The sequence below is a fragment of the Montipora capricornis genome, chromosome 12 (assembly GCF_036669925.1).
Source record: "Montipora capricornis isolate CH-2021 chromosome 12, ASM3666992v2, whole genome shotgun sequence".
NCBI lineage: Eukaryota > Metazoa > Cnidaria > Anthozoa > Scleractinia > Acroporidae > Montipora > Montipora capricornis.
This window is the reverse complement of record NC_090894.1, coordinates 24367476-24390560: the sequence shown is the minus strand read 5'-3', so window position 1 is coordinate 24390560 and position 23085 is coordinate 24367476. Positions and strand designations below refer to the sequence as shown.

The following is a 23085-nucleotide window of genomic DNA, read 5'->3' as shown; positions in this document are numbered from 1 at the left end:
CCATCTCCTTCATTTGTTGCATTTATTTGTTTATTTACTTATTTGTTTATCTAATTAATAATATCAAATGTTTTGTTATTAAACTGCTTGTTTGGATTATCACTGGCCCAAGTTACATGAAGTTATTCTGATCTCGATTTTAACCTGGTTTTAAATAATAAAAAAACTGCGGGAATACTGGGCTATGAGTTTCACGTCGGCGTCTTTTTAAATATATAATACACTACAGATATCATGGTTACACGTAAACTAGTTTTCATGTATCAGTTGTCGCGTTTGCTCCCCTAACGTGTCATAAAAAAATGACATGTAGACCTTTCAACCGGAACGAATAGCACCAAAGAAAAGCAATCTTTTAGTGTGGTCAGCACCCGAACTACGTACTTCCCTGTTATGTTGTGTTGTGCTGCACAAGGTCAATCTACGGTTAAAACTGTTGATTGAAAACTGTGCAGTACGTCCTTTCCTGTAATTTTGGTTATTATGGTATTATCCCCGTGTAATACTTTCTGGCTCCTTTGTGGTGCTTTTTCAGTCGAGGTTATTCAATGTGTACATTTGGCACTTGACCTTGGTTATTCTAAAGGAGGATAGTGCTTTCTACCGGATAACTCACTACCAAGGAGATAACTGCTGTCAAAACCAATTTATTATCTGCTAGGCAGAGATTTCTACAATGGATAACGGTTTCCACCTTTGGAACAACCGGTTGGGGCCACCATCGTAACGGGTAGTCGGGCAAAGTATAACGAATATGCTTTTGTCTGCAACTCTTTCTTACTGTTTTTCCAGTGGACCAAAACGTCGTTTTTATACTAGAGACGCCTAATTCGTCTGGGACGAACTTGGGCAAACATTTTTTCTGCGTCTGTTAAATTCGTCTAGTACAAAGACGGGTACAAGACGCATAATGCGTCTGGACGAAGTATCTACTTTAGTGCGTCTTCGAAGACGCATTAAAATGGAAAGTTCGTCCAGACGCATTATGCGTCTTGTGCCTGTCTTTACTAGACGAATTTAACAGACGCATATAGTTCATCCCGTCTTTACCTTAGACGGATAACATGAGGGACGCATAATTTGTCTGGACGGATTATGCGTCTCTAGTATAGAAACGGCCAATCATATGAAAGAGTTGAAAACGCTTTCGAGCAACTTCCACCAAAACTTAGTTTTATAATTTGGTCTGTATAATCATCTTCCCTCTTCAATTAATTCGCAGGCCATAAGTTGTTCAGGGCGACAGTTTCACAGAAATTGATATCAAATCCCCATATATATATAGAATTTCTTATAAGTTTCGCTTACCCGTTAAGATGGCTGCTCCAACCGGGATCGAGAAACGTCAGACAACTCAAACCCAAATGCCCAAAATGTTTTCCCTCTTCGTCAAAGTTTAAAATACGACGGCCTCGCTGCATGTCGTTTAACCCCGCGAGAAAAGGGTTTTGGATACCGATCGTTCTCCAGATAAACGGTATCTGAGGGGCAGGGGTGGATGGAATAAGTGGAATATCAACGCGGTATCTTGTAAAACTGTCTTCTTTTATCACTTCAAAAGAACGTTTTCTTCATTGCCGTGTCTAGATATATCTGAAGATATCTATCCTGTCTTAACGAACAGGTATGGAACGAGATAACTCCTGCTTACTTATAATTATTTTATATCAAACTATTTATTATCTTTGATCTGGAAGATCAAAATTCTCTTTATAACCGTCCATAATTTCTCTGGCAGTTAAAAGGTCGTTATGTTCTTTGACGTATTTATATAAATTATCCAACTGATAAATGTGCAATCGTACTGACTTGGTCTCTTTGTATTTCACAGCAGACCTATGTAACTGCTGAAAGGCTGTACATTGTAGCTTCAAACAAGCTTTGATTCATTGTCTTCAAGGTGATGAAAATGGCCTGGATTTTAAAGCTGGAGGAGCCACGGTCTAACATCTCAAGCACCAGGAGTACCTTAGCAGTACAGGGTTGTATACAATTCCAGCGGACATTCCTGGCTCAATCTAACGGCACCCACAACCGTCTACCACCATGTCCTGGTAGTTTTTGAGCACCACTTTGGAGTGTTCGTTCATGAATAGCATGCTGATGGCATTTAGTGTTGTTGGTACACAGCAGGCTGGTGGAGCATTATCTGAATTAACGCTATTCATGAGGGTTTGTACAATCGCATGATTTGTGGTGTTTAGATGGTCTGCTATGGGGAAAGGGCATTCACCCTTGCAATAAAACGCCTGATAACCCGGAGGTGCCACAATCCAGTCGTTCCATCCTACTTCAAGAAAGTCAACATATAGAGGATGCCTTTGGCAAAAATTTCCCTCCTTATCTTCGGAAAGATCACCCGCATTTCGTCGCGTACGACGGTGATAAACGTGTTCAGTTCCATCGTGGCTGAAAGTGAGAAGAAGCGGTTTGTTGTCAATTGCGGCGTCATTCTCATCATTGTTTATATGAGCCACCGGAAAATCAGCTTCTGTGACCAAGTGTACCTCGAGACCAAAATTTTTGGTCGGGTGTTGTAACCAGTGTTGAACCGCTTGTTTAATGTTTAAGCTTACTGTGCCATGACCTGCCGTTAGTGTTGTGTCTATTAGCCGTGTGATGGCAGGTTTTCCAGCTGTTCCCGGGACCTCCACTTGGTATACGTTTACCCTTTTCGGCTGTCCGTTTGACACTGAGTCATTGGAAGAGTTCTTTACCGTTGAAAATGTCAAGCGAAGCTCTACAGATGTCAATATTTCTTTATTTGGGAGCGACAAAGTGTCAAAAAAGAGATTCCATCGGTTCGGAGGCAACTGTGTTGCAGGGGATGGGAGAAGGTCACCTGTTTGACAAATAAAGATGAGCAAAGATTAACAACTTGAACCCTAAAGAATTGAAATAAGAGGAGGGGTCTTCATTTTCACAAATAAATGAAGAGCAAACACCGGTAAAGGAAAGCCAGGATCACTTTGAATGCCGGATCACTTAGGTAAAAAAGGGACGCAACATATAAATGAACAGTAAGAAAAAAAATGCCTTACAGCGTGAAAGGGCAACATACCAAAGATCTTGTTAATACTCTCAAATACCACCTGACAAAGAGCCGTAACAAACCGCGGAGTGGAGAAATCTTGTTCTACAATTTAGCCCTTGCGTTTCTTAATCAGTTATTATTTGTAGTTTGGGATGGCACCCTAGGGCCACCTCCATATTAGACGCAGCCTGTACGGCCGGTGAAACAAACGGCGACGTGGATTATTATTTATTCATTTATGTCTTTCCACTGAAGTGATAATAACTAGCAGATGCCAAACTTTGAAATTTCGGAACAAGGATTGTCCCTGTGAACATATGGCTAAAACCTGTCTTCGAGATGACCACAGGAGGAAGCTAAATAGATTTGCACTGCATTGGTCGTTGTGTCTGCACTGCACGTTTTCACATTACAGAGTGCTCCCTTGCAAAGCGTTATATCTTTACATTCCCACGGCCTTTCATTGCGCTTTATGTGAATCATATGACTTTTAAACCAGAATCCTCTTTTGTGACAGGGCAGTACAAGTCAAAGCTATTGAGTATTATTCTCTAGTTATACAGTTAAATCCAGCATATTGTAGGAAATAATATTTTTACTTTATTTTAAGAAAATACTCGCCTTCATGGTGAAAAGCTCTGATAGTGCTGGCATTGGTCCACTTTCCTCTGTATCTAAAGTTGGTCGACATCCATTCGGGGTCACTGATGTGGTTATGATATATTTCAAGCACCAATCTTGGTACCTTTCCTTTTGATCCCTTTGTCGGGTTAGGACGAGTTTGAAAACCCAGTCTTCTCAAAATGCTCTGTTCCGCAGCTCTAAATAGATCTGAACGTTCAGCTTTAGAGGATTGCTCTTTGTAATTGGATGGTACTCCAAAACATAACGTTGTTCCAACGAATAAACAGCAGAGTCGAGCGATCAACATTTTTCACGTTCAGCAAGAAACCCTTGAGACAAGAAGAAACAAAGTTATTAGTATAAGTTAATGGCCTGGAGTCAATTATTCTTTTATCACCATTCATGTCGTTTGTACGACTAAGTGGTTGAAAAAGATCCCAGCGATAACACCATTAGTGTCCTTGAAAGACAACATTCCGTCCTTAATCGTTTTGCATCCGTGAGAGTCCAAGCCATACATAATGCTATCATCAAATTAAATGAAATTGTCTACAACTAGTTACCTCTGGAATGAATTAACGCTGAAAACGCTTTAGCGCTGGCTGTCCTTTTCACCGAACTATAGCTACTGTTTCAGAATAAACGTTCTCACACTTTGAAAGGTTCCTCAGAGCAAATTCTTGATGTAAGAAAAATTCATAGCATTTATATTGAGAGCAAGTAAGGAAAATTAAATATTAACTGCCGTATCACATTCCAATATTTGCTGGGTTTAAAAAGCCCCGCAGTGCATTTCAACCCCCACCATGAAGTTCAAAGGGTCAGTGAAGAAAGGCTATGCGGCGATTTAACAACAGTCAACACCAAGAAGGCACAGAGCATTACTTCATCAGTTTTAACGAGTTCTTCAAACAACACACGCGAAGGCATTCAATCTTCCCGGGTGCCCTAAGATGAAAAGAATTCATCTTAAACGGCCTTTGACGACACGATGTGTCTTCATTTGTGCAAAGAGGCAGCATACTCGGGAGGAATAACGAACCTTGACTTTCCTTTGGTAATTTTGGCGGAAAAAAATTTCGCCTGCGATCTTATTCTAGAATTGGTATTACTAGCGGAGAACTCTTAAATGCTCTTCACCGCAGCTAGCAAAATTATAAACAGCGAACTTTCTGAAACAAAAGGCTATAAGTATAAGAACTCACCAGGAGGTCTATTTATACTTTCAAAACGGAAGTTACCCAATAAATACACACGCTATTAAGAATGAATTAAACGGATTCTCAAGAGCCGCAAGGGCCATAAAAAGGTGCAAAGTGAGAACGTAATTATTGTCATTCTCACGATACCCAAGAATTTCCGTTGTCTAAACTATGGTCAAGAGCGCAATCAATTCGACCTATCCGTAGTAAATAGCTTTATATGTAATCCACACTGAACAAACCTAACGATGAAGTGAAGGAAAACTGCATCATTTCAGTATACACCTTAACTAAAAAGGCTTGTTCGAGAATGATATTTCTATCGGACTGTTTGCAGAGTGTAAAGCGGGTATCAGTATTCTAAAATTGGACCATGAGAAAATAATGTAAAAATACACACCAGAGCTTCTAAAATTAAATCTTAACCGAAAAAGCTTCGAAGATAGGCTCTGAATTTAAATACGTAAACACACACACACGCACATATATTATACACTCATTTAAAACGAATCTACGTCTTACAAAATCTTACTTTACATTCTCTGAATTAAAAACGAATCTTCCCTGAAAGACTGATAGAAAATTGTCTTGAAATGAAAGAGGCTATGAAACACTTCTTAATCTTGTGAATTTCATCTTCCGGTTATCAATTATTATGCTTAGAAACTAAGCAACATCGTCCCAAGGACGTGCTTGGAGAGCACAACCCTGGTAATGTGAGGGGATAATGACTATCTTTTGGTGATAAGAGAGAACTTGCGCTAGCAATGGAAAACCGCAAGAAAAAAACACTTCCTGGTGTGATAGATAACCTGATTTCATTTCGCCCACTGTACAGATAGTAGCCTTGAAAAATAAAGCAACCTGTGAGATAGACACGAAAATTAATCAAGGTCACCATTAACTAGTTGACCCTCCAGAAATAACAAACTACAACTTTGCGTTCACAAAAGAAACGTTATAAAACAAACAGGCTCACTGTAGTTCTGAAGAGCTTTCATTCGTATGGCCACTATCTGACATTTTATCCACAGACAGTGACAAAAATATAAACGTGCAGTGATCAGCCGGCTAATTGAACTGAGAAAAGAATATCGGCCGGTCGACTGACATGAATGAATCTCCAGGAGACAATCGAAACTAATGTTCTAATATTATCATGGATATTGTAATGCATTGAGATAATTGAAAGCCAAAATACACAGTGCATGGCCAATAAGTTATTTTCTTATGAAAAAGAAAACAGCAATAACAAAACAAGATTCCATGTTAAAAAACGGTAAATTAGGCATAAGATTTTAAGTAGAAACCGGGTAAAACCGTCGTAAAATGTTAGAACAAAACATGCACAGGGAAGTAACCCCTTCTGTCCCTTCATAGCTGCCAGTTACATGCTTCAGCGGGCAAGTCTCTTGGAGAGACGGAATAATTGATTTCATAGGGGGCCTTAGTATTTAATTAAAATTAGCTCGGACTCTTCATTCGTTGTTAACAAACCTTGAACACATTGTCTGTATCTCCAACATTACAGTTACCAAGAGTGGTACTATTGAGATTCCATATGGCATCAATGATTGACTTACTCATTTCCAATACTTGAAAATATATCTTCAAAAGCAAAAATTCTTGAGAAAAACTGGAGAGAGCTAATAAATGTTCAAAAAGACCGCTAAAAACTTAGTACCCTTTTCAGGCGTCAGAGGTCCATTACTGAATCAAAATACTGACAGATACTTTTTCTTGCATTAGATATTCATATTTGTCATCAGGTTTCCCCCAATAGCAACTTACAATTTTAAAGTGGCTTCTGTAGGCAGTTGCCTCATCCACACTTAAAATAAGCAAAATGTACTGCATTAAAACCAATTTACTGAATAAGAATTTCTTTCAAGTTATACCGTTATTATTTCATGGCAACTGAAAAGGCTAAATCCGGCACATGCGCTTGCGTACACTAGAGACTAAAATCAGTTGCTCTTTTGAATGAGCTCCGCAGGATAAGTGTTGAAGTTGACAAAATTATCCTCTACTTTGATTTTTGGCAATAAATTTTACAGTTCTCGCAATTAAGCAGCCACGACACTCAAAAGGAAACAGTGCCAAACTGTAAAATTCCTAAAGATGTACCCTTTGTTAGCGCACAGACTGCAGTTTTGAAAAGGTAGCCTTTAAAATTCGCATAATCTTGTTAGTCGACGCCATTTATAGCTATAAAATTCAATCAACTCAAAGATTAACAGGATGAAATCGAAAAACTGAAACAACGAAAAAATGACGTTCCTGATCGCGTTTCCTCTGATGACCAAGCTTAAAATTGTTGAATTCAAACGATGCCAGACCAGATGTAAAATGTAAGTTTCAAAATAGTTTTTTCATGCAGTTAGCTAGGTAAATGTTAATTTTTCATGGTTATTTCGAACTTAAAAAGCTGTTGGTCTATAATTAGAAACGTAAAAAGTGCCGGGAACAGCAAGGTGTTGGTAACACACGGCTTATTCAACCCAAGCTGAGAAGCTTAAGGAAGAAGTCTGGAAGTATCTTCAACCCACACAAATATTTCAAACACGGAGCTACACAGGCTTGCATTATGTTGACTGCAGTACGTACTGTATGATAATGACATTTCTGTAGTCAATTACTGACAACGCCATCCAACTCTCGAACTTCAGTGGTCAGAACTGGTTCCGTTTAGCCAGTAGCGTGATACTGACAGAATTGTTTTCTGCGCACGTCTCGATTCAGTTTTGTGCGATCCACTGGCGAATTTTAGAGAAACTTGGTTTGTTGAACATCGTGGCCTACAAAGTAACGTTAAAAGAACCGAGTACATCAAATCTTACCGTCAACGAGTTGATTGATCTGCCCAAACAACGGAACGTCTCAGTTCCGAAGGTTAGTTAACTCTGTCCTCAAAGATTGACTTTGAACAAAGCAACTAATTTACAATTATTCGACAACACAAACACGCTGGGGGCCAAAGAGAACTGTCAAGTAAACCAAGGTAAACAATTGTATTCAGGGTATAAAAGTATTCTTTACACATGCAAGACATAGCCGGGATCTTTTAATTAAAGGTTGCAGGTTTGTCATCTAGCCTCGTGACGGTTAACGGAGACAAGTGACGTCTTACTTACAACCATTTTTGTGCCATACAATTATGTAATTTATTTTCCTTAACCACGTCGTCGTCTGTTCAGTTGTTGGCAGCCGCAATTCTTTGCGATAGTGTACCAATAACTTTAACCGAATATAAAATACAGTTCCAACGTTTTACTGGCGGGAGGAATTTTAACTATATTCGTAATAACTATGTTATGACGAAATCTTGTGAACCAAAGTACTGTGCCATCACGAAGAGCAAGACTCAAAGTGACAACTTTAATCATCAACCCATTTTGTTAAAGTTTTCCACCAGTTGAAGCATGCCGGAATCGTCGCTTTTTTATCGAGGAATCTGAGACAAACTTAAAGACCTAACTTTGCAAGTCGTAACCTCTGACGACTCTGACAAGGGCGGAAGGTTTTTCGCCCGCACCGTGAGGCTGGTAAAGCTTGTGCTTTGTGACCAATGCTTCGTATTTTCCTTTGGAGATTAACTTGTAATTACACATTGTTTAACAGTATGCCTGCACAAGCCCCCACGAAGGTAATTTCCACTGGGAATAGCTCATCAATAAATCGGCAAGTTGTTTTCAAGCTGGCCCGATTCAGTGATTTTAAAAAGAAAAGGCGAATCAATAGCGGTTGCTGAAAAGAGAAATTTAAAGAACAATGGTATAAGGGTTGTTAAATTGCACCTATGATGGTGGAAACAAAGGAAGGCAAAACAATAATGCTGTTGCGATAATTAGACCAGGAAAACCCCGCAGAGTGCAAAATGGTTATTTTAGGAGAGCACAACACTTTAATTACATAATTGCCAGTGTATTCATCGTACGGCGAGAGTGAGATCAAAGATTCAAGTCTCAAAATAATCGCTACTAAAAGCTTTAGATGTGCCAATATCGGAGATATTATAGGATTAGCAAATTGAAGATGGAAGAAAGCTTCTGATTTTGTCACAGGTTCAGTTTCAAAGGTGGGAAGAAATGAATTGGTCGAAAGTATCAAAATAATGTTTTCAGTAACACTGAACCCTAGTGGTTTTGACCTCTCTCTGTAAGAAGCCTTCTAAACAGTTCTATAATGTGTTTATTACCTTGGAAGAATCAATGGTGCAATACCCGTTTACAAGAATCACGAAACATGCTCTAAATGTTTTTAGCCTAAACGCTAAAAAACTTAGGTTAAAGACTTGGCACATTATTAAGGGGCAGAAGTAGCCGTGAATCAATTTGAACTTTGGACTAGTCTAGGTTTGTAAATACTAAAAAAATGGTCTTGAGCATTGCTACTAGTATCATGAGATAGAACTGTGAAGTTTGGTCAATAAAATGAAACTATCACCGCCAACTAACATTGTTTTTCCTGGCCACGCCGCTCATATTCGTTCCTTATTTCACACTAAGAAGAATAAAGGCCAACGCTGTTTAGCACAATTCGAAAGAAGTGCTGATAGATAAAATCAGGCTACTAGAAGATTTGGGAAATGCTTATTCGTCAGTGAAACGTCGACAAATCTATGGAATAAATACTTTTAGCAATCTAATAAGTTAAAAGCGGTAGTAAAGATGAGTTGTCTTAGATGGAAAGAGAAGGTTTACAAGTGTTTACATTTGAATCAAATGCTTTTAACACTTCCTATATACAATGATTGTTCTGCGCGGTCGCTGCAATGCGTGCGAAATAATAAAAATAACCCTTTAATAAAACTTGACTTGCAATGAACAATCAGGAAGATTTTAAATGCGTTAAACTCAAGGAAACTTCGATGAATCGAAAAGTGTGGGTAAATTAGGAATTGAAGTTAAACATGAGTTATTTAATAACATAATAAAAATAATAAAAATTATGACGAAAATTGATGCTAAGACTATGAAAGAAAGTGCCATTTTCATACGCAGATAGGGAAATAACTGTTAGATTTCTTTTATGCGTAAATCGGCCAGATTTCAATCCTTCAGTTGGAAAATACTCAGTTGGCTTTACTCAAGCAAATATCCAATTCGAAATCTCCAAACCTTTACTAAGGCATCGACCGCTTCCCACTTTTTATACATGTGGGTCGTCTCTAACATTTCAGTGTCCACTATGAATGTTTAATGAAATGTATTTTTCCAAATTAAATGTACTTTCTGCAGCTACAAGTCAGATTGATTGACGATAAGCTATCTGAAAAAAAATCGACGGTAATTACGTGCAGCTAATCACCTCAAGCGCAGTTCCTTCTCTACAAAGATGAACAACTAAACTAGCTTATCACCTCGGGTTCGCCACATGCAATTTAATTGATAAAAGCCAGTAGTGGTTATTTCCTTCATGCTGCCTTCGTGTGGGGGGCAAAAACTCTGGGTCTTGACCATATGTTCTTTGAATGCATGCAAAGTAAATGCAACGTTCAAAGTGATGCTCGAGGGATGAGAATTCAAGAGAGTAAACTCAAAATTAGCCTTGCAAATTCTCTACTATAATAATTAATTGATCATCTTTCCTGCATTTCGATGGCGTCGGCTAGTTGAAGGTGTTGAGTGTAACAAGCCAAAAATATGATTGAATAGCTCAGAAGTATAAAAACACGATGCACCAAAATTCCGAGCTTTCAAATTGAAAGGGAAAACAGCATACTGAGGTCTAGATTGGTGACTGCTTGAAATAAGCAAGAAATTCATTACTTTATCTGCGAACTCGGTTGAAGTGCTAACACGAAAAGTTTTTTACGGTTTAGAAAATCGGAAATTGACTATAAATAAATACACTTACCGATCGGCTGCAAACTTGACTATTGCTAAAGGTAAGTTGACGGAGTAACAAGCTGTCTGTTCTGACGCTGTTAAGCCGAAACGACTTGATTTCATTCCTAGCGAGAAATACAGTAGCATCTAATGGCTAAGATGCTTTATTGGGACCATTAACCCCCTACAGAATAGACAGGGGTAACAGTTTGAGGGGGCAGCCTTGATATGATGCCCGCGGTGACATTACTGCGGTGACATCACAGTGTCTGTCAAAGAATCTAAAAAGAACTGTAACTTGAAGGACGAAGACCAATGGGATTCTTTTAAATTGGTTTATATTCCCTTAACACTTAACTGAATAATCCTTCAATATTACCGTGACAATGGACATTAATCACAAGAATTAGGATTTATTTTAAGTTTGATCCAAATGCTGCAAATTCCTCGACTTAATCTTCTGAAGATGGGTGTGTGATCCATGTCAAGATTGGGTGGCAACCGTTATGTATTTGCTATTTCCTCTATTTCAATGACCTACATTTCCCGTTGAATTGCATGGTCATACCACTGAAGAACAAGTTTTCCACCAAGATATTTACTTGCGACTTAGTGCTGTGGTTATCGTGTCAAATACTGAGGGCATCCCCATGTTTAATCTCACCAAGCAGTGAGTCCAAAGAGATATTAAGAGAAAACTGTAACAAATCTGTGAGAAATGTAACAATCTTAAGGACTTGGAGGTCAAAATACAGGTCTGTGGTTGAGGAATTAAGGAAATTTGTAAACAAAGTCTTTTAGGTGTTATGGTTGCTTAAAATTCCCGAGTGAGTAGGAAGTTTGAGAATGCATGCTCTCACATCAAATGTCGTTTTTTTCGATTAATTGGTTAAAATTTCACCAAAAACTGAAATATTGTGCATTGTTAGATTTACTGTTGCTCCCTCCTCAGTTTGACACACAAAAAAACGGTAAAGCTCAGTTAATGTCTAAGTCGTTCGACACTTTTTGTAACGAAACAAAACCATTGAGTAAATAGCCGTTGCTGGAATAAATACTATTAAGAAAAAAAAAAGTAATCTGCTAGGACATGAGTGGGGCTTTTTGCTTCTTTAAAAGTCGTCAAGATAGCGCGATTAACTGGAAGCCGACTTAAGCCTGCTGAGAATCATTGTAAATTCCTTTGGTGTCCTTGGACGCAATCTCTTTAATTTTTTATTGTCTGCTGAATGCAACCGGAAGGAGCGACCATTCTGATACAAAACTGAGTTTTTAAAATTCATTTCCGCTAGGGAAGTTTTAAGCGGCGATCGCCAGGGCAGATTCTTTTAATTCTTTTAGTGCCCTGTTTTCTCCCTGGGTAACCAAAAAGGCTACTATATTTAGATCATCTTTATGCCTAAACAAAGTAGGAATGTTCAGCTAAAATGTTCGACGTTCACACAAACACAGCCGTGCGAAGGAATCATATCAGTTGCGTTGGAGCCACGCAAAAGAAAGGTCAATATAGCCCTGAATATTCCGCAAAAACATCATCATTTTGCCGACAGGCATGCGTGGCACGAAGAGTAGTATAAGTAGTATAAAGAGCATCTGCGACAGACAAACTTGAGAATATAAAATAAAATCATTATGTAATCAAATTTTGCGTCTGAATTTTGGTAAGCTTGTTTAAATAACAGAAAGACAGGCGTAGTTCACTCGGTTAGTACGCAGCCTTCTGAGCTGGAGGACGTCAGTTCGATCTCCGTCTCATCCCATTGACGTCTGCTGATTTCGGCGATTTTCCTCAGTCTGATCCGTGTAGCTGTAGTTTTGATTTCCCTTAAAACGGAGCATTAGCAGAGGAAGGGGGGACGCATTGAGGGCCACAAGTTTATCAGTTCACTGGCACGCGTTACCCTCGCAAAAATAGGCACCTTTAACACTATGCTTACCACAGATTTAACTGTCGTTCGCGTTGCTCTCTCTTTCGTCAAGCGCGATTTTTGGCAAACTTTGAATGAACACCACGTCCTACTCATGAAATGCATGCATAAGTAAGTAATCAACCGGTTTTTTTTTTGTTCATACGTTTTCTGCTTCCACACTCGTACCCCTTAATAACTTTTCGCGAGAACGTGGGGAACTTCGCGGAGTATACAAAACACTTAGAAAGAAGGACGAACAGCAACCTCAGTCTCACTGTTACAAAGCAAACATTGATTAGTGTTTTTTTTTTCAAAGAATGCTCGGGCTCGCTGTCTCGTTGAATGTGATATTGGTATTCCATTACTGCATGGATCAATTCAACAGCAAGTGAAAATTATACTATCTACTTGACTGATATAGCGAAGTCTCATTTTTTAAATCCGATTGAAGCTTACATTGAAGTCTCTCGAGGCGGTCTTTCGATGGTAGGCCAAGTGACCGAGCAACCACTCAGTTTAAAACTATGATAAAATTCTGATAGCCTTTGCCGAAACCCATCAATCTTGATGGTAATGCAGGAACCCCCCTACTTTGATTTTGGATAATTCATGAAAGTCTTACCTCTAATCGCTCTAATCGTCAGTGATAATGTAATGTCTGCCTCAGAATAAAAAAGAGAATAAGATTTACAAAAGAAGTTGCTTCATAATGGTGGATGGATATGTTATCAACCATATCGTGGCAAGAAAGGCTTCATTTTGAGCACACACGCATGTTGATGACGGATTTCACACGTAAATCTATAGCTTAACAGCTTTAATTTAATTTATTCATTTCACGCCCGTTGACGTCAGCGGGATCAAAGCTTGATGACAATCCTATCAGAAATAAAGCAACTACCATCTTCGGTTGTCCATTATTATCTTTCGCGCAAGACTATATCTTTATATGATCAAAAAAGTATACAACTTGCTCAAGTTCTCTGAAATCTGGATAGAGCTATCCACTGCATTAGTCGCTGTGCTGTAGATAAGCGCTATCAAAAGTAATTGGGGGTAACCACAGGATAGTGATTTGCGCTAACCACACCTCTAACAACCACGCGACGGGTCTGTTATTTTCATTCGGGGACACGGTAATGGTTTATCAACAGTGAACAGTCAACTGTTAGATGAGTGATTGTCCCAAGAATCTTACAAATTTTTCAGTTTTTCCTTTGAAACTACATGATAGACTCTGAATCTCTTAATTTGGTGCTATTGAGCCTACCAGGTTAGCTAACATCCAAGTTAAAGTCTAAATGAAGATTAGATCTTGGCCATTGCTCGAAGGACCTCTTAATTCATATCTTCATTTAACAAGGATATTATACTATCTGCAGTCTTTTCATTATCGAGTACTTAACGTATCTGTGATCATTGTGACGCAGTATACTGTTATTACCTTATTCGGAAATCTTTGTTTCCGGAAAATAGGAAAAAGGAAGAAGCTTATATTTATGTTAAGAAAAGATAACTGGACTTGTACTTTAATATCTTATTTCGTAGCCAATTTTGTTAAAACGGATTTCAATAAAACTGACAACATCGTATCCGAATGCATTTTGGTTTTATCACTCTGGATATTTGGTTGGCGTTGTTAACTATTGAAACTAATGCGACTGAGCGGCTTGTTACACAATTTTTTTCTTCGAAGGTGTTTTTTGCAAATTGTGTGTAATTGACCAGTTTGTAATTAAGCAAGCAAAGAAAGAAAAACAGAAACAACTACACTGAGTGCGGCAGAATAACAGTTATTTGGGTCCTGAAGAATCGGAGGTCATTATATCATAGCCATATGCCAATAAAAGTAATCCCTGACTACCGTATACGCAAAATATCACGTGTTCAGTTTGGAACGATTGCATGTGCTATTGAGCCAATTCTTTCTTTCATTGTTGAAATACGCTTGGTGAAAGATGTTAATAACTGCACCGTGTGTGGCTTTGCTCCCATGGTTCATTTTTATTTCACACTATTTACAAAAGAGGTGTATTGATTAAAAGTTATGAAAGTTAGGTTTTACTGAATAATTAAATAACTCAAGTAAGTTGCAATTGTGTGTGTGGTTTCCAAAGTAGCATACGCTTTTGAGTTGGCCACCGCCTACCAAAAGAATAAATAAACAAAACACACTGAGCGAACTTTATTAAACTGTCAACTGACAAGACGTACAGAGAAGAAACTGTGTCGCATCCATGGTTCTGAAATACGCCGGGTTGATATGTTGAAGTCATTTTACTTCTATTTCCTCCGGCTTCAAAACAAGGTACATAAACGGCTTGTATGGTAGCCCTGCAGGGTTAAGCCGGCCTGTACCAACGCAAAGGTTTTACCTAACGGAAACACAAATCTACAATAGCATTTTTATTTCCGGTAAATGTCCCAGAAATTAAACACTCATCTTAACAAAATATGTCCTTTTCGTCAAAATAAAGGAGAACCGACCCCGTTGAGTGCAGTTAGAATGCGATTTAGGTAATGAAGAGATCTGGTTGTTTATAAGCTGGACTATTCACCGGTTATATCAATATAAAGCTGCTGTCAAAGCCCATTGCACAGTCAACTGTGTATGGTCACCATGCACTGCTGAACTGCTTTTATTGAACTCAAACCTGCAGTCATTCAGAAAGCGGCTTAAATACTTCGAACAGAAGGCTGATTTTTGCCATAAGGAAAACAACAACAGCATGCCATGGCAGATCTTACCAAATAAACAGAAATAACACACAAACAGCGGTGACAAACATCAGATATAAACGCATACTTGAAATCATCTTTTACTTGACGTTTCGTATTCTTCTGCATACATCTTCAGAAGTGACTGTTTATTAACAAAATTGGAGTTTAAATATACAGGATCACTAACTTATTAACTATGAACTATTAAGTAACCGGCAGAGGTGACAAAAACTAATAAAGGCACAGCTTTTCGCTGCTGACATATTCATTTAAGGTCGGCTTTAAATCTTCCATCAGTAGTGTCTCCTTTATTTTGCAGTGAATGACATAGCGCTTTCGCTAAAATTTCAAAGTGATCCCATTTTAAATCGTGACCAGTTGATGTAACGTGGTCCGCAAGAGCCGAAGTGTGATGACCATTAATAAATGCTTTAAAATGCTCAGTTCTTGTCATGCAATCGTCTTTTAGTTTTTCCGATATAAAAATCATCGCAGTCCCAACAGGCAGCTCTATATACAATCTTAGCCATTTGGTCACGGCTAAGTCTATCTTTGTAAGGAAAGAAAGATTTAATACAACGAGTGCTTTGAAAAATTACTCTAAGATCAATGCACCCGTAGAATTTATTTACACACGACATAATTTATAAATAAATTTCAAAATGTTTGTGTGTTATTTCTGATAAAACTGAGATGGCCAAAGAATCAGAGTATTTACCAAATTAAACATTGTAGAATGTTACAGTAACTTTATCGGCTTACCCTTTTACACTGTAATGCCAGCAACTTGCCAATAGGGTCAAAGAGGCATTATTTTCCTTTGTAAGCGGGCCAAGTATTTATTTTTTCAAAGAAGCGTGCTCATTACGGCGACAATTTTACTAGAAATGCATCACCGAGTCAGCGAAGATATAACAAATTGGACAAAGGATCTAACATTATTCACTTATTTGCCTAGGAAAATGAATATGAATATGCATATATCATGCGGCGTACACACACTCACCCACCCACCCTAAGCAACAGCTTAACGAAAGTAACCAAATCTCTCTAGCAGGCTGCACGTTAGAGCTACTACTGAGAAAATTCAACCAGCATTTTTCTTTATGCAAAGCAAGAAGGAAACTGCACACAATATTTCAATTTAGGTCTACAAACACTCACCAAAAAAGGCAATAAGGGGAGAAGGATTGCCCTTATTTGCTTATTTAACGCTGCTTAAAGTGATGGTCGGTGGACGTTAACTTGCTAAATGAATGTTCGACCATTACTGAGTACCCTTTTTTTATCCAAAAATCATTCCTCGGGGCCCTTGAACTGTGGTGTAAAGGTTATCGGTTGGATTCCTTAGAATTTAGATACTTCTCTGCTTTGATCGCCTTTAGATTAGGTTTTACAAAGGTAACCGACGCAAGGAGATAACCCATGCAAATCTCCACGCATAATTTTAAATGCTCAACGCCCTCGTCCGAAGGCCATTTCTGAGCATGTCGCACACTACTCAGTGAGGATTTATCTCTATTCGTTTTAAGTGAATGGCAATTAACAGCACGTATAACAGGTTTTGACGTCAGTAGTCATTCAAATCATTGACGTATTTTTACCTGACCTGACCTAATCTTCAATTCAGTAATCTTGAAGGTTTGGCCTGCGAAGGCAGACGTATTTGCGTTCGCAGGCTACTTGAAGGTTAAATCGCGATAAACAATCTCTATGAGCATGTGTGGTTCAGTTCAACTCAAGGGTTAGACATTCCCCCATTTTTGCAACAAAGGCCAAAGGAGTATAGAGTAGCTCTGAAAAGAATGCGTAAATCACGTAAGGGAAGTTTCCCTGCTCAGCAGTTCAAGATATTTCAAAATAAATTCGTGATTCAAGTTTAGAAATGTGATTAATTGAATAGAAATTAATTTTACACTCCTTAAAGCAGTCTTCCCTTTTCAAAAATCATTGGAAGTGGAAAATTTGTATTAGTTTTCATTACAAGTCGAAACGAGTGTGTGCAAAAACCTGAATAAGAACGACAGCAAGGATATCTCAGTCAGAATGTGAACTGCTGACAACTTGATCCGAGAAATCCCGCACAAAGTCACAATGCTCAGCACGGACAGTGATCCAACAGAAGAGCGATAGATACAACAACTGCCAACACCAAGGACGTTTTTCTTGTCACCTGGCCTCTAACATGCATTTTGGTTGGCATTAGTTTACTTCTTACCTTAATCTGCTATTCTCGTTGAACCGTTTAATCAAACAGGGGCACCCAACGATAATCTTCGGTGAAATATGTGTTTGGGAGAGTCAAACTGTTCCAAGAATTTCGGTTCTACGTTGCCAAACAGCTACAGATTTCTTAACTAAAAAGTAGGCCCTTGTCTGTTTTCGGAAGGGATATTTTTGCAATTTTTGGCACTTGAAAAGGTCACCTGGCAGTTTCGGATAAGCAAATGGTTCGCTTGGAAGTTCTTAAAAGGTTACGTTCAGCTCGCAATTTCTGAAATGAAGGCATCGCTCCCTAAAATTTTCGGACACTTCAATTTTCAACTAAGATATCCGAATAGATCAAATTCTTCTAGGTGATAAAAACATCTCTTCAGACATCCTTTATACATTACAAGGAGTCTAGAAATGTCTCTCGAAGGCTTTTGTCTTAATTTGCTCGTTGGCTGCCCTTGTTTAAAGCTTGTCCGCCAATTTTCTTTCGGAAAAGGTGACTAATTGGGGAAGTGAAAGGGAGCTATCCACTTTTAATTACTCACATCTTGGTCATTTTATTTTCCGAAACCGTACGTACCGTTTGAGGCACCACGAAAAAGCTAGAGAGCATCCGTACCTCGTAAAATAAATTTTAACTGGAAAATGACAGCTAAAGTTGCTATTAAATTGAATACATTTTGTAAACGGTATAAAGATCTCTCATGATGTTGAAGAAATTTTAAAATGATGACATAACGACCATAGACCCTGCAGAGACTAGTGGGAATGGAATTAATTAGAAAGTTGGAAACTGATATAAGGATGGTGATTTAAAACTGCCGAATGGTGATCTTTCGTTGATCATGACTTAATCACATATTTGAGGTCTAGCTTCACCGGTACAGTGCCCACAGCTTTAGTAGGCTTCATGCACGTGAAGTCCGCAAAGATAAGTACTTGTACCGCCGAACTGGAAGACCTCCATCATAAAGTGATCAACGGTGTCATTTGTCATTTTTTGACCAACGTAACCTTTTTATACAAATCAGCTTTATACGTAATTTCGTTAACTCTTCAAGTGCTGCAGAAGCGACGAGAAGGCAAAAGTGTTAACTACTTAAACTTGAGACATTCTATTGATCAAACCCTTTTTACAGCTAAACTTTGCTTTGGTTTCTCAGATTTCCTTTTTAGTAGACAATAGTCTGATAAACTGAGATGTTTGTACCACATGAATGAAAAAAACAGGATAATGGGACTTGGGTGGTTTTATAATAGGATTGATTGGTGCGATGTCATCAAAATTTTATCTTTCTTGAAGAAAGTTCACGCCGAGGGCCAAATAAGAAATTCCATGATTCAATTTTATCTCGAGTTTTCCTTATCGGACTTAAGCAGTTGCTAACACGGTTATCTGCTCTTAGCTCCCTCTAAACTCGTGACTGTATGCTTTTTATGAAAGAGGACGACAATATTTCTAGTATTCCGTAATAAAACGGCAAAATGTCTTAATAAAGGCTCTAAGCAAAAGGCATGATCGCTTAATTATGGCAGTTGAGAAAATGAAACTACCAACCAAAATTGCACAGATGGTTTTAATTGTCCATGAATCGATCGAGATGGCTCTCTCAAACCACGCTTCCGCACAATACGCCAGCAAGGAAAACCAAGAATGGCGATGAAATCCATCGCTATGGATTACCGTTAAAATGCACGCAATCGGGTCATTCTTCGACACTGCGCTGATCAGATCAGATGAGTTTTAGAAGTATTAGTTAGACAGCAACTAAACTTTGGTGTATCGTATTCTCTCGGAGGGCGAGAAAATTGGCGAATGTCAAGATAAATCGGTATCAGTGGAGGTCCTTTCGTAATGGCATGCTAGGAGGTCCTTTCTTAACGGCATGCTAGCTTGTCTAGTATATTCTTAGCTAATTACGTATAGCTCCTGCTTTGAAATAAAAAAGATGACCCAAATTTGTCAACTCTTCAAGAAATTAACACCGTGCAATTGATCCCAGCAGCTCAAAATTCATTTTTGGACAGTTTTTATAGTTCTTACCTGGGAATATCCAAACGATTTAGTAAAACGTAGTGAAGCAAACCACCTCTCAAGAGTTAACTTCAGCAGTGTGCGCAGTTAGGACTGCGCAACCTCAGTCGTATCAAACAATCAGTCAGCAATTTCAGACTTGAGGTGTCTGAATAATGAATAAACAGACGAACATATTGTGAGTGTTGAGTTGCAAATTCGAAGAGTAGTGTTCAACTTCATAAGAAGTGCTTTGAACAAGTTAATTTAGAAACCAGTAGATATTAATGTAAATATGTTTTTAGATGTAATAGACCATTTTACAGTTGTAGCTAAGTTACCTGGCCTACGAATGGAAGCGAGGCTGCCGGTGACCCTGTTTTGATACAAACCTCCATGCTTTTATAATGTTAATACGGACTAATTAGAATTACAACAACACAATTTGCATGATAAAAGCAGTCGGGACTGTATCAATGCAAGGTCACCGGCAGCCTCGCAGCCATTCATAGGCTAGGTCGCAGAGCAAACAACTGTAAAATGGCCTATTTAATGTAGATTGTTTTAAGTATCACAAATTTTTATTCACTGACATCTATCCATGAACCCCACCTGACCAAAACAAATTGTCTTTCAGTTCAAGGTTGGGCGATAAAAATTAAGATGGGAGGAGCTCTTTAAACAATGCATTTAGCCGGTAGAATTACGGATATCTCTCAACAGGCAATTTTCACGATGGCGTCATTTGACTACAACTACCACAATTCAGTTTGTTTTTCTTTTCATATTTAAATTTTGTATTCCCAGTGGGGTAAAAATAACAATAGCTCTAATTAACATGAGACAAGCGAGAACTGAAGGATTCTGGTACTTGTAGTCATATGGCGTCATCATGCAAAAATGTCCCATTAAAGTGTACATTCAAAGCTGGAAAATGATCAGTTTTAATCAATTCCCGGAATGGGTCTTTGTTTTTCGAGTTTATGAGAATTGAAAGAATAAAGGTCCGATAGAGATCCGATTACAAGATCACTCTACCATTCTAAATGCCGCACAATGCTCGACTACCCAATCTACGTGATGCTGTTCATTAGGAGATTGCAACCTAAAGTTAACACACAATCAGGATTATTTTGTGCTTTAAGTTTCAATTCTATTTGTAGTATTACAAACTATTTTTTAAATGCTTTTAGCTTAAACTTGAATTTTAAAAATATTTTCACACTTCTCTTATGTATATATTTCACTAGCTCAGTCTTTTTATTAGCTTAATAATGAAGACATGGAGTCTCCCAAACGTCGCAAAAGTTTTTTATCGCTGATTTTTATTCTTAAATGTTTTAAAAAACCTTATGTCATTTATTCCACTATCATTATTAATGTAAGTATTGTTATTGTTATTATCATTATTATTATCCCTTTCATTTACATATATATTAATTAATTAACTTGAGAATTAATTTTATTCCTAGCTGGGAAATAAATTTGATCAGCTGGCTGGGAAACCAAACAATTTTATCTAGCTGGCTGGGAAATTTCTTGTGTGTCTTCCTGGAAAAAAGGGAGAGATAACATTTTCCCAGCAACACTGAAAAACACCCGAAAATGCCTTAATAACATTTCCTTTTATCAACTGGGGTATAATAGTACATTCAACAAATTGGTCGTTGGGTGGCCCTGGATAGAACCTAATTTGAGCGTGAAAAATCGACTAGATGGTTAAGAGACACGAGAATAGTAGTTTCCCAAGTCGTATAATCGTACGGTATAAACTTAATACAATTGAAACCGAACATAATGAGCTGAGTATAATCTGTCAAAAAAGGGCCAACACCCATTACCGAAGGGGTTTCAAAATAATGCACTCCCCATCAAAGCATTCTTTGAAAATCGCTTTTGGGTTAATCGACATTTTTTGTCAGTGAATGCCAGAATGCATATATGACCTCTGTGCACCTGGCGTTGGTTTAATTCGCTTTTCAAAAAGTATTATGGACTGCAATGCTAACATAAAACGAAACAGTTTGTTTCATCTACAACAAAGGCGTTTGGTTAAATAGCAGTTCTAGTTCAAGAAACGACGAAATGGCGCTGATGCGTTAATTGTGTATATCACCACATATTCGATTTGGAAAATTTAACACATTTGCGGTTCGGCACATTTGCCTGCCACTTGTGGAAATTTTGTGTTCTAAATAGTGGCCGAATTCATTCGCAGCTGGGTGAGCTTTTCCAGTTAAACACCAACCTGCGTTCAATTAGGCTTTGCAGGCGGTATGGCTTTTTGGATTGCCATTTAACTACGGAAACGACCAAAGATTGAAAAAAACAGTACGGGTTTTTTAAGGAGTAGACTGAGGACATCACTGAATCTTAAACTAGTAATAGTTTTCAGTACATCTGCCCCCGCCAATGATAGCATGAGAGGCAGTTGAGATATGTTTAAATTAATATATGCTGAACATGTCGCCCCTGTTTCCCATTTGCGTCTTGTAAATCGTCACTCGCGGCCTGTTCCTGATTTGTGTCCGCACAAAATTAATTTCTGAGCCAGGCAACTCGATTTGCATCAGATCTACTTCAATGTTTGATTTTTTAATCGCTAACCTGAACAGCAATTTGGTTCTCCTTGGGAGTTTCTACCACGTGACTCCTAAAACACCTCGCGAGGTTTTCTGCACGTCTTGCCTCTTCGGGTTTTGACCTGGACCGAAACCTTGAGGAGGCAAAAATGCAAAGAACGGAAACTGTGCAGAGTTATGATTATTGCTCGATGATATCTGCTTTTAGCTTCGAATACTTGATATCATTTTGAGGATTGAGTTACTCGATTTTTCTTGACCTTGTGGAAATTTTTCGTCATTAATTGCTTTTGAAGGTAAAACGTTGAACGCCCTTGGCAAGTGTATAGAGAGGATACGAATGGGGTACGCCTGTCACTTTTTTCACTGAACTATCTGCTCGAATAATCAGTTCTACCGGCATGAAGTTGGCCAATAGGAAGCTTTCCACGTCGCTGTTTCATCAAAAACGTGAACGTGAAAGGCATAACCTAATTAGTCGTCCTTGGATGAATTCGATTTCTTTTAAGAGCCGACAAATAACAAGCTTCCTATCGTGTTTATAAGTAAGGGCACTGCACTGCTATAACTCAGGCTCGAGTCAAAGATGGATGTTCCTTCGCTGTTGATGTCTACAATTTGTATTGCCAAAGGACAGTTACAATGAGAAATCTAACAACCAATGTACGATCCCTTCATTTCAACTCGAAATCTCCAGAACTGACCTTTGCGTTGTGGGTCACCAACACATCACCTCCGTCAAGTGCTATGCCCTTCATCATTTGGCATGGCAAAGGTATCGAAAAACACTAAACAATGCAAACCTTTATTTAACGGTCCTAGGAACTTTGTATACAAAAATTTTGTTTTATCAACGGAGTTGATAATGTAAATTGGCCACCGTACAGAGATTCTAAAATCTGACGTTTCGAGCGTTAGCCCTTTGTCAGGGCGAATCGAGGAATTGTAGGTTA

At 38.4% G+C, this 23085-nt stretch overlaps 1 protein-coding gene and 1 long non-coding RNA gene across 10 annotated transcripts in view; one reads left to right on the top strand and one right to left on the bottom strand.

Moving 5' to 3' along the window:
* Positions 1-631: 631 nt before the first annotated feature.
* The window catches only part of LOC138027949 (bone morphogenetic protein 2-like), a 52105-nt gene continuing 29651 nt past the window's right edge, over positions 632-23085 (bottom strand). Inside the window, exons 3-5 of one of the 8 annotated variants that reach the window (XM_068875582.1) lie at positions 19581-19719; positions 3656-3987; positions 632-2842 (exon numbers count right to left, since the gene is read on the bottom strand). In XM_068875582.1, the coding sequence (XP_068731683.1) occupies positions 2019-2842; positions 3656-3965 (1134 nt within the window). In that variant the 5' untranslated portion in view covers positions 3966-3987; positions 19581-19719 and the 3' untranslated portion in view covers positions 632-2018. The other 7 variants (XM_068875583.1, XM_068875579.1, XM_068875587.1 and 4 more) reach the window with 7 other exon arrangements.
* LOC138027953 (uncharacterized) overlaps positions 7619-23085 on the top strand; it is a 50055-nt gene continuing 34588 nt past the window's right edge. The window contains exon 1 of one of the 2 annotated variants that reach the window (XR_011127545.1): positions 7619-7752. This is a non-coding gene — a long non-coding RNA (uncharacterized lncRNA). Of the gene's footprint in view, positions 7862-23085 lie in introns of both variants that reach the window. The other variant, XR_011127546.1, reaches the window with a different exon arrangement.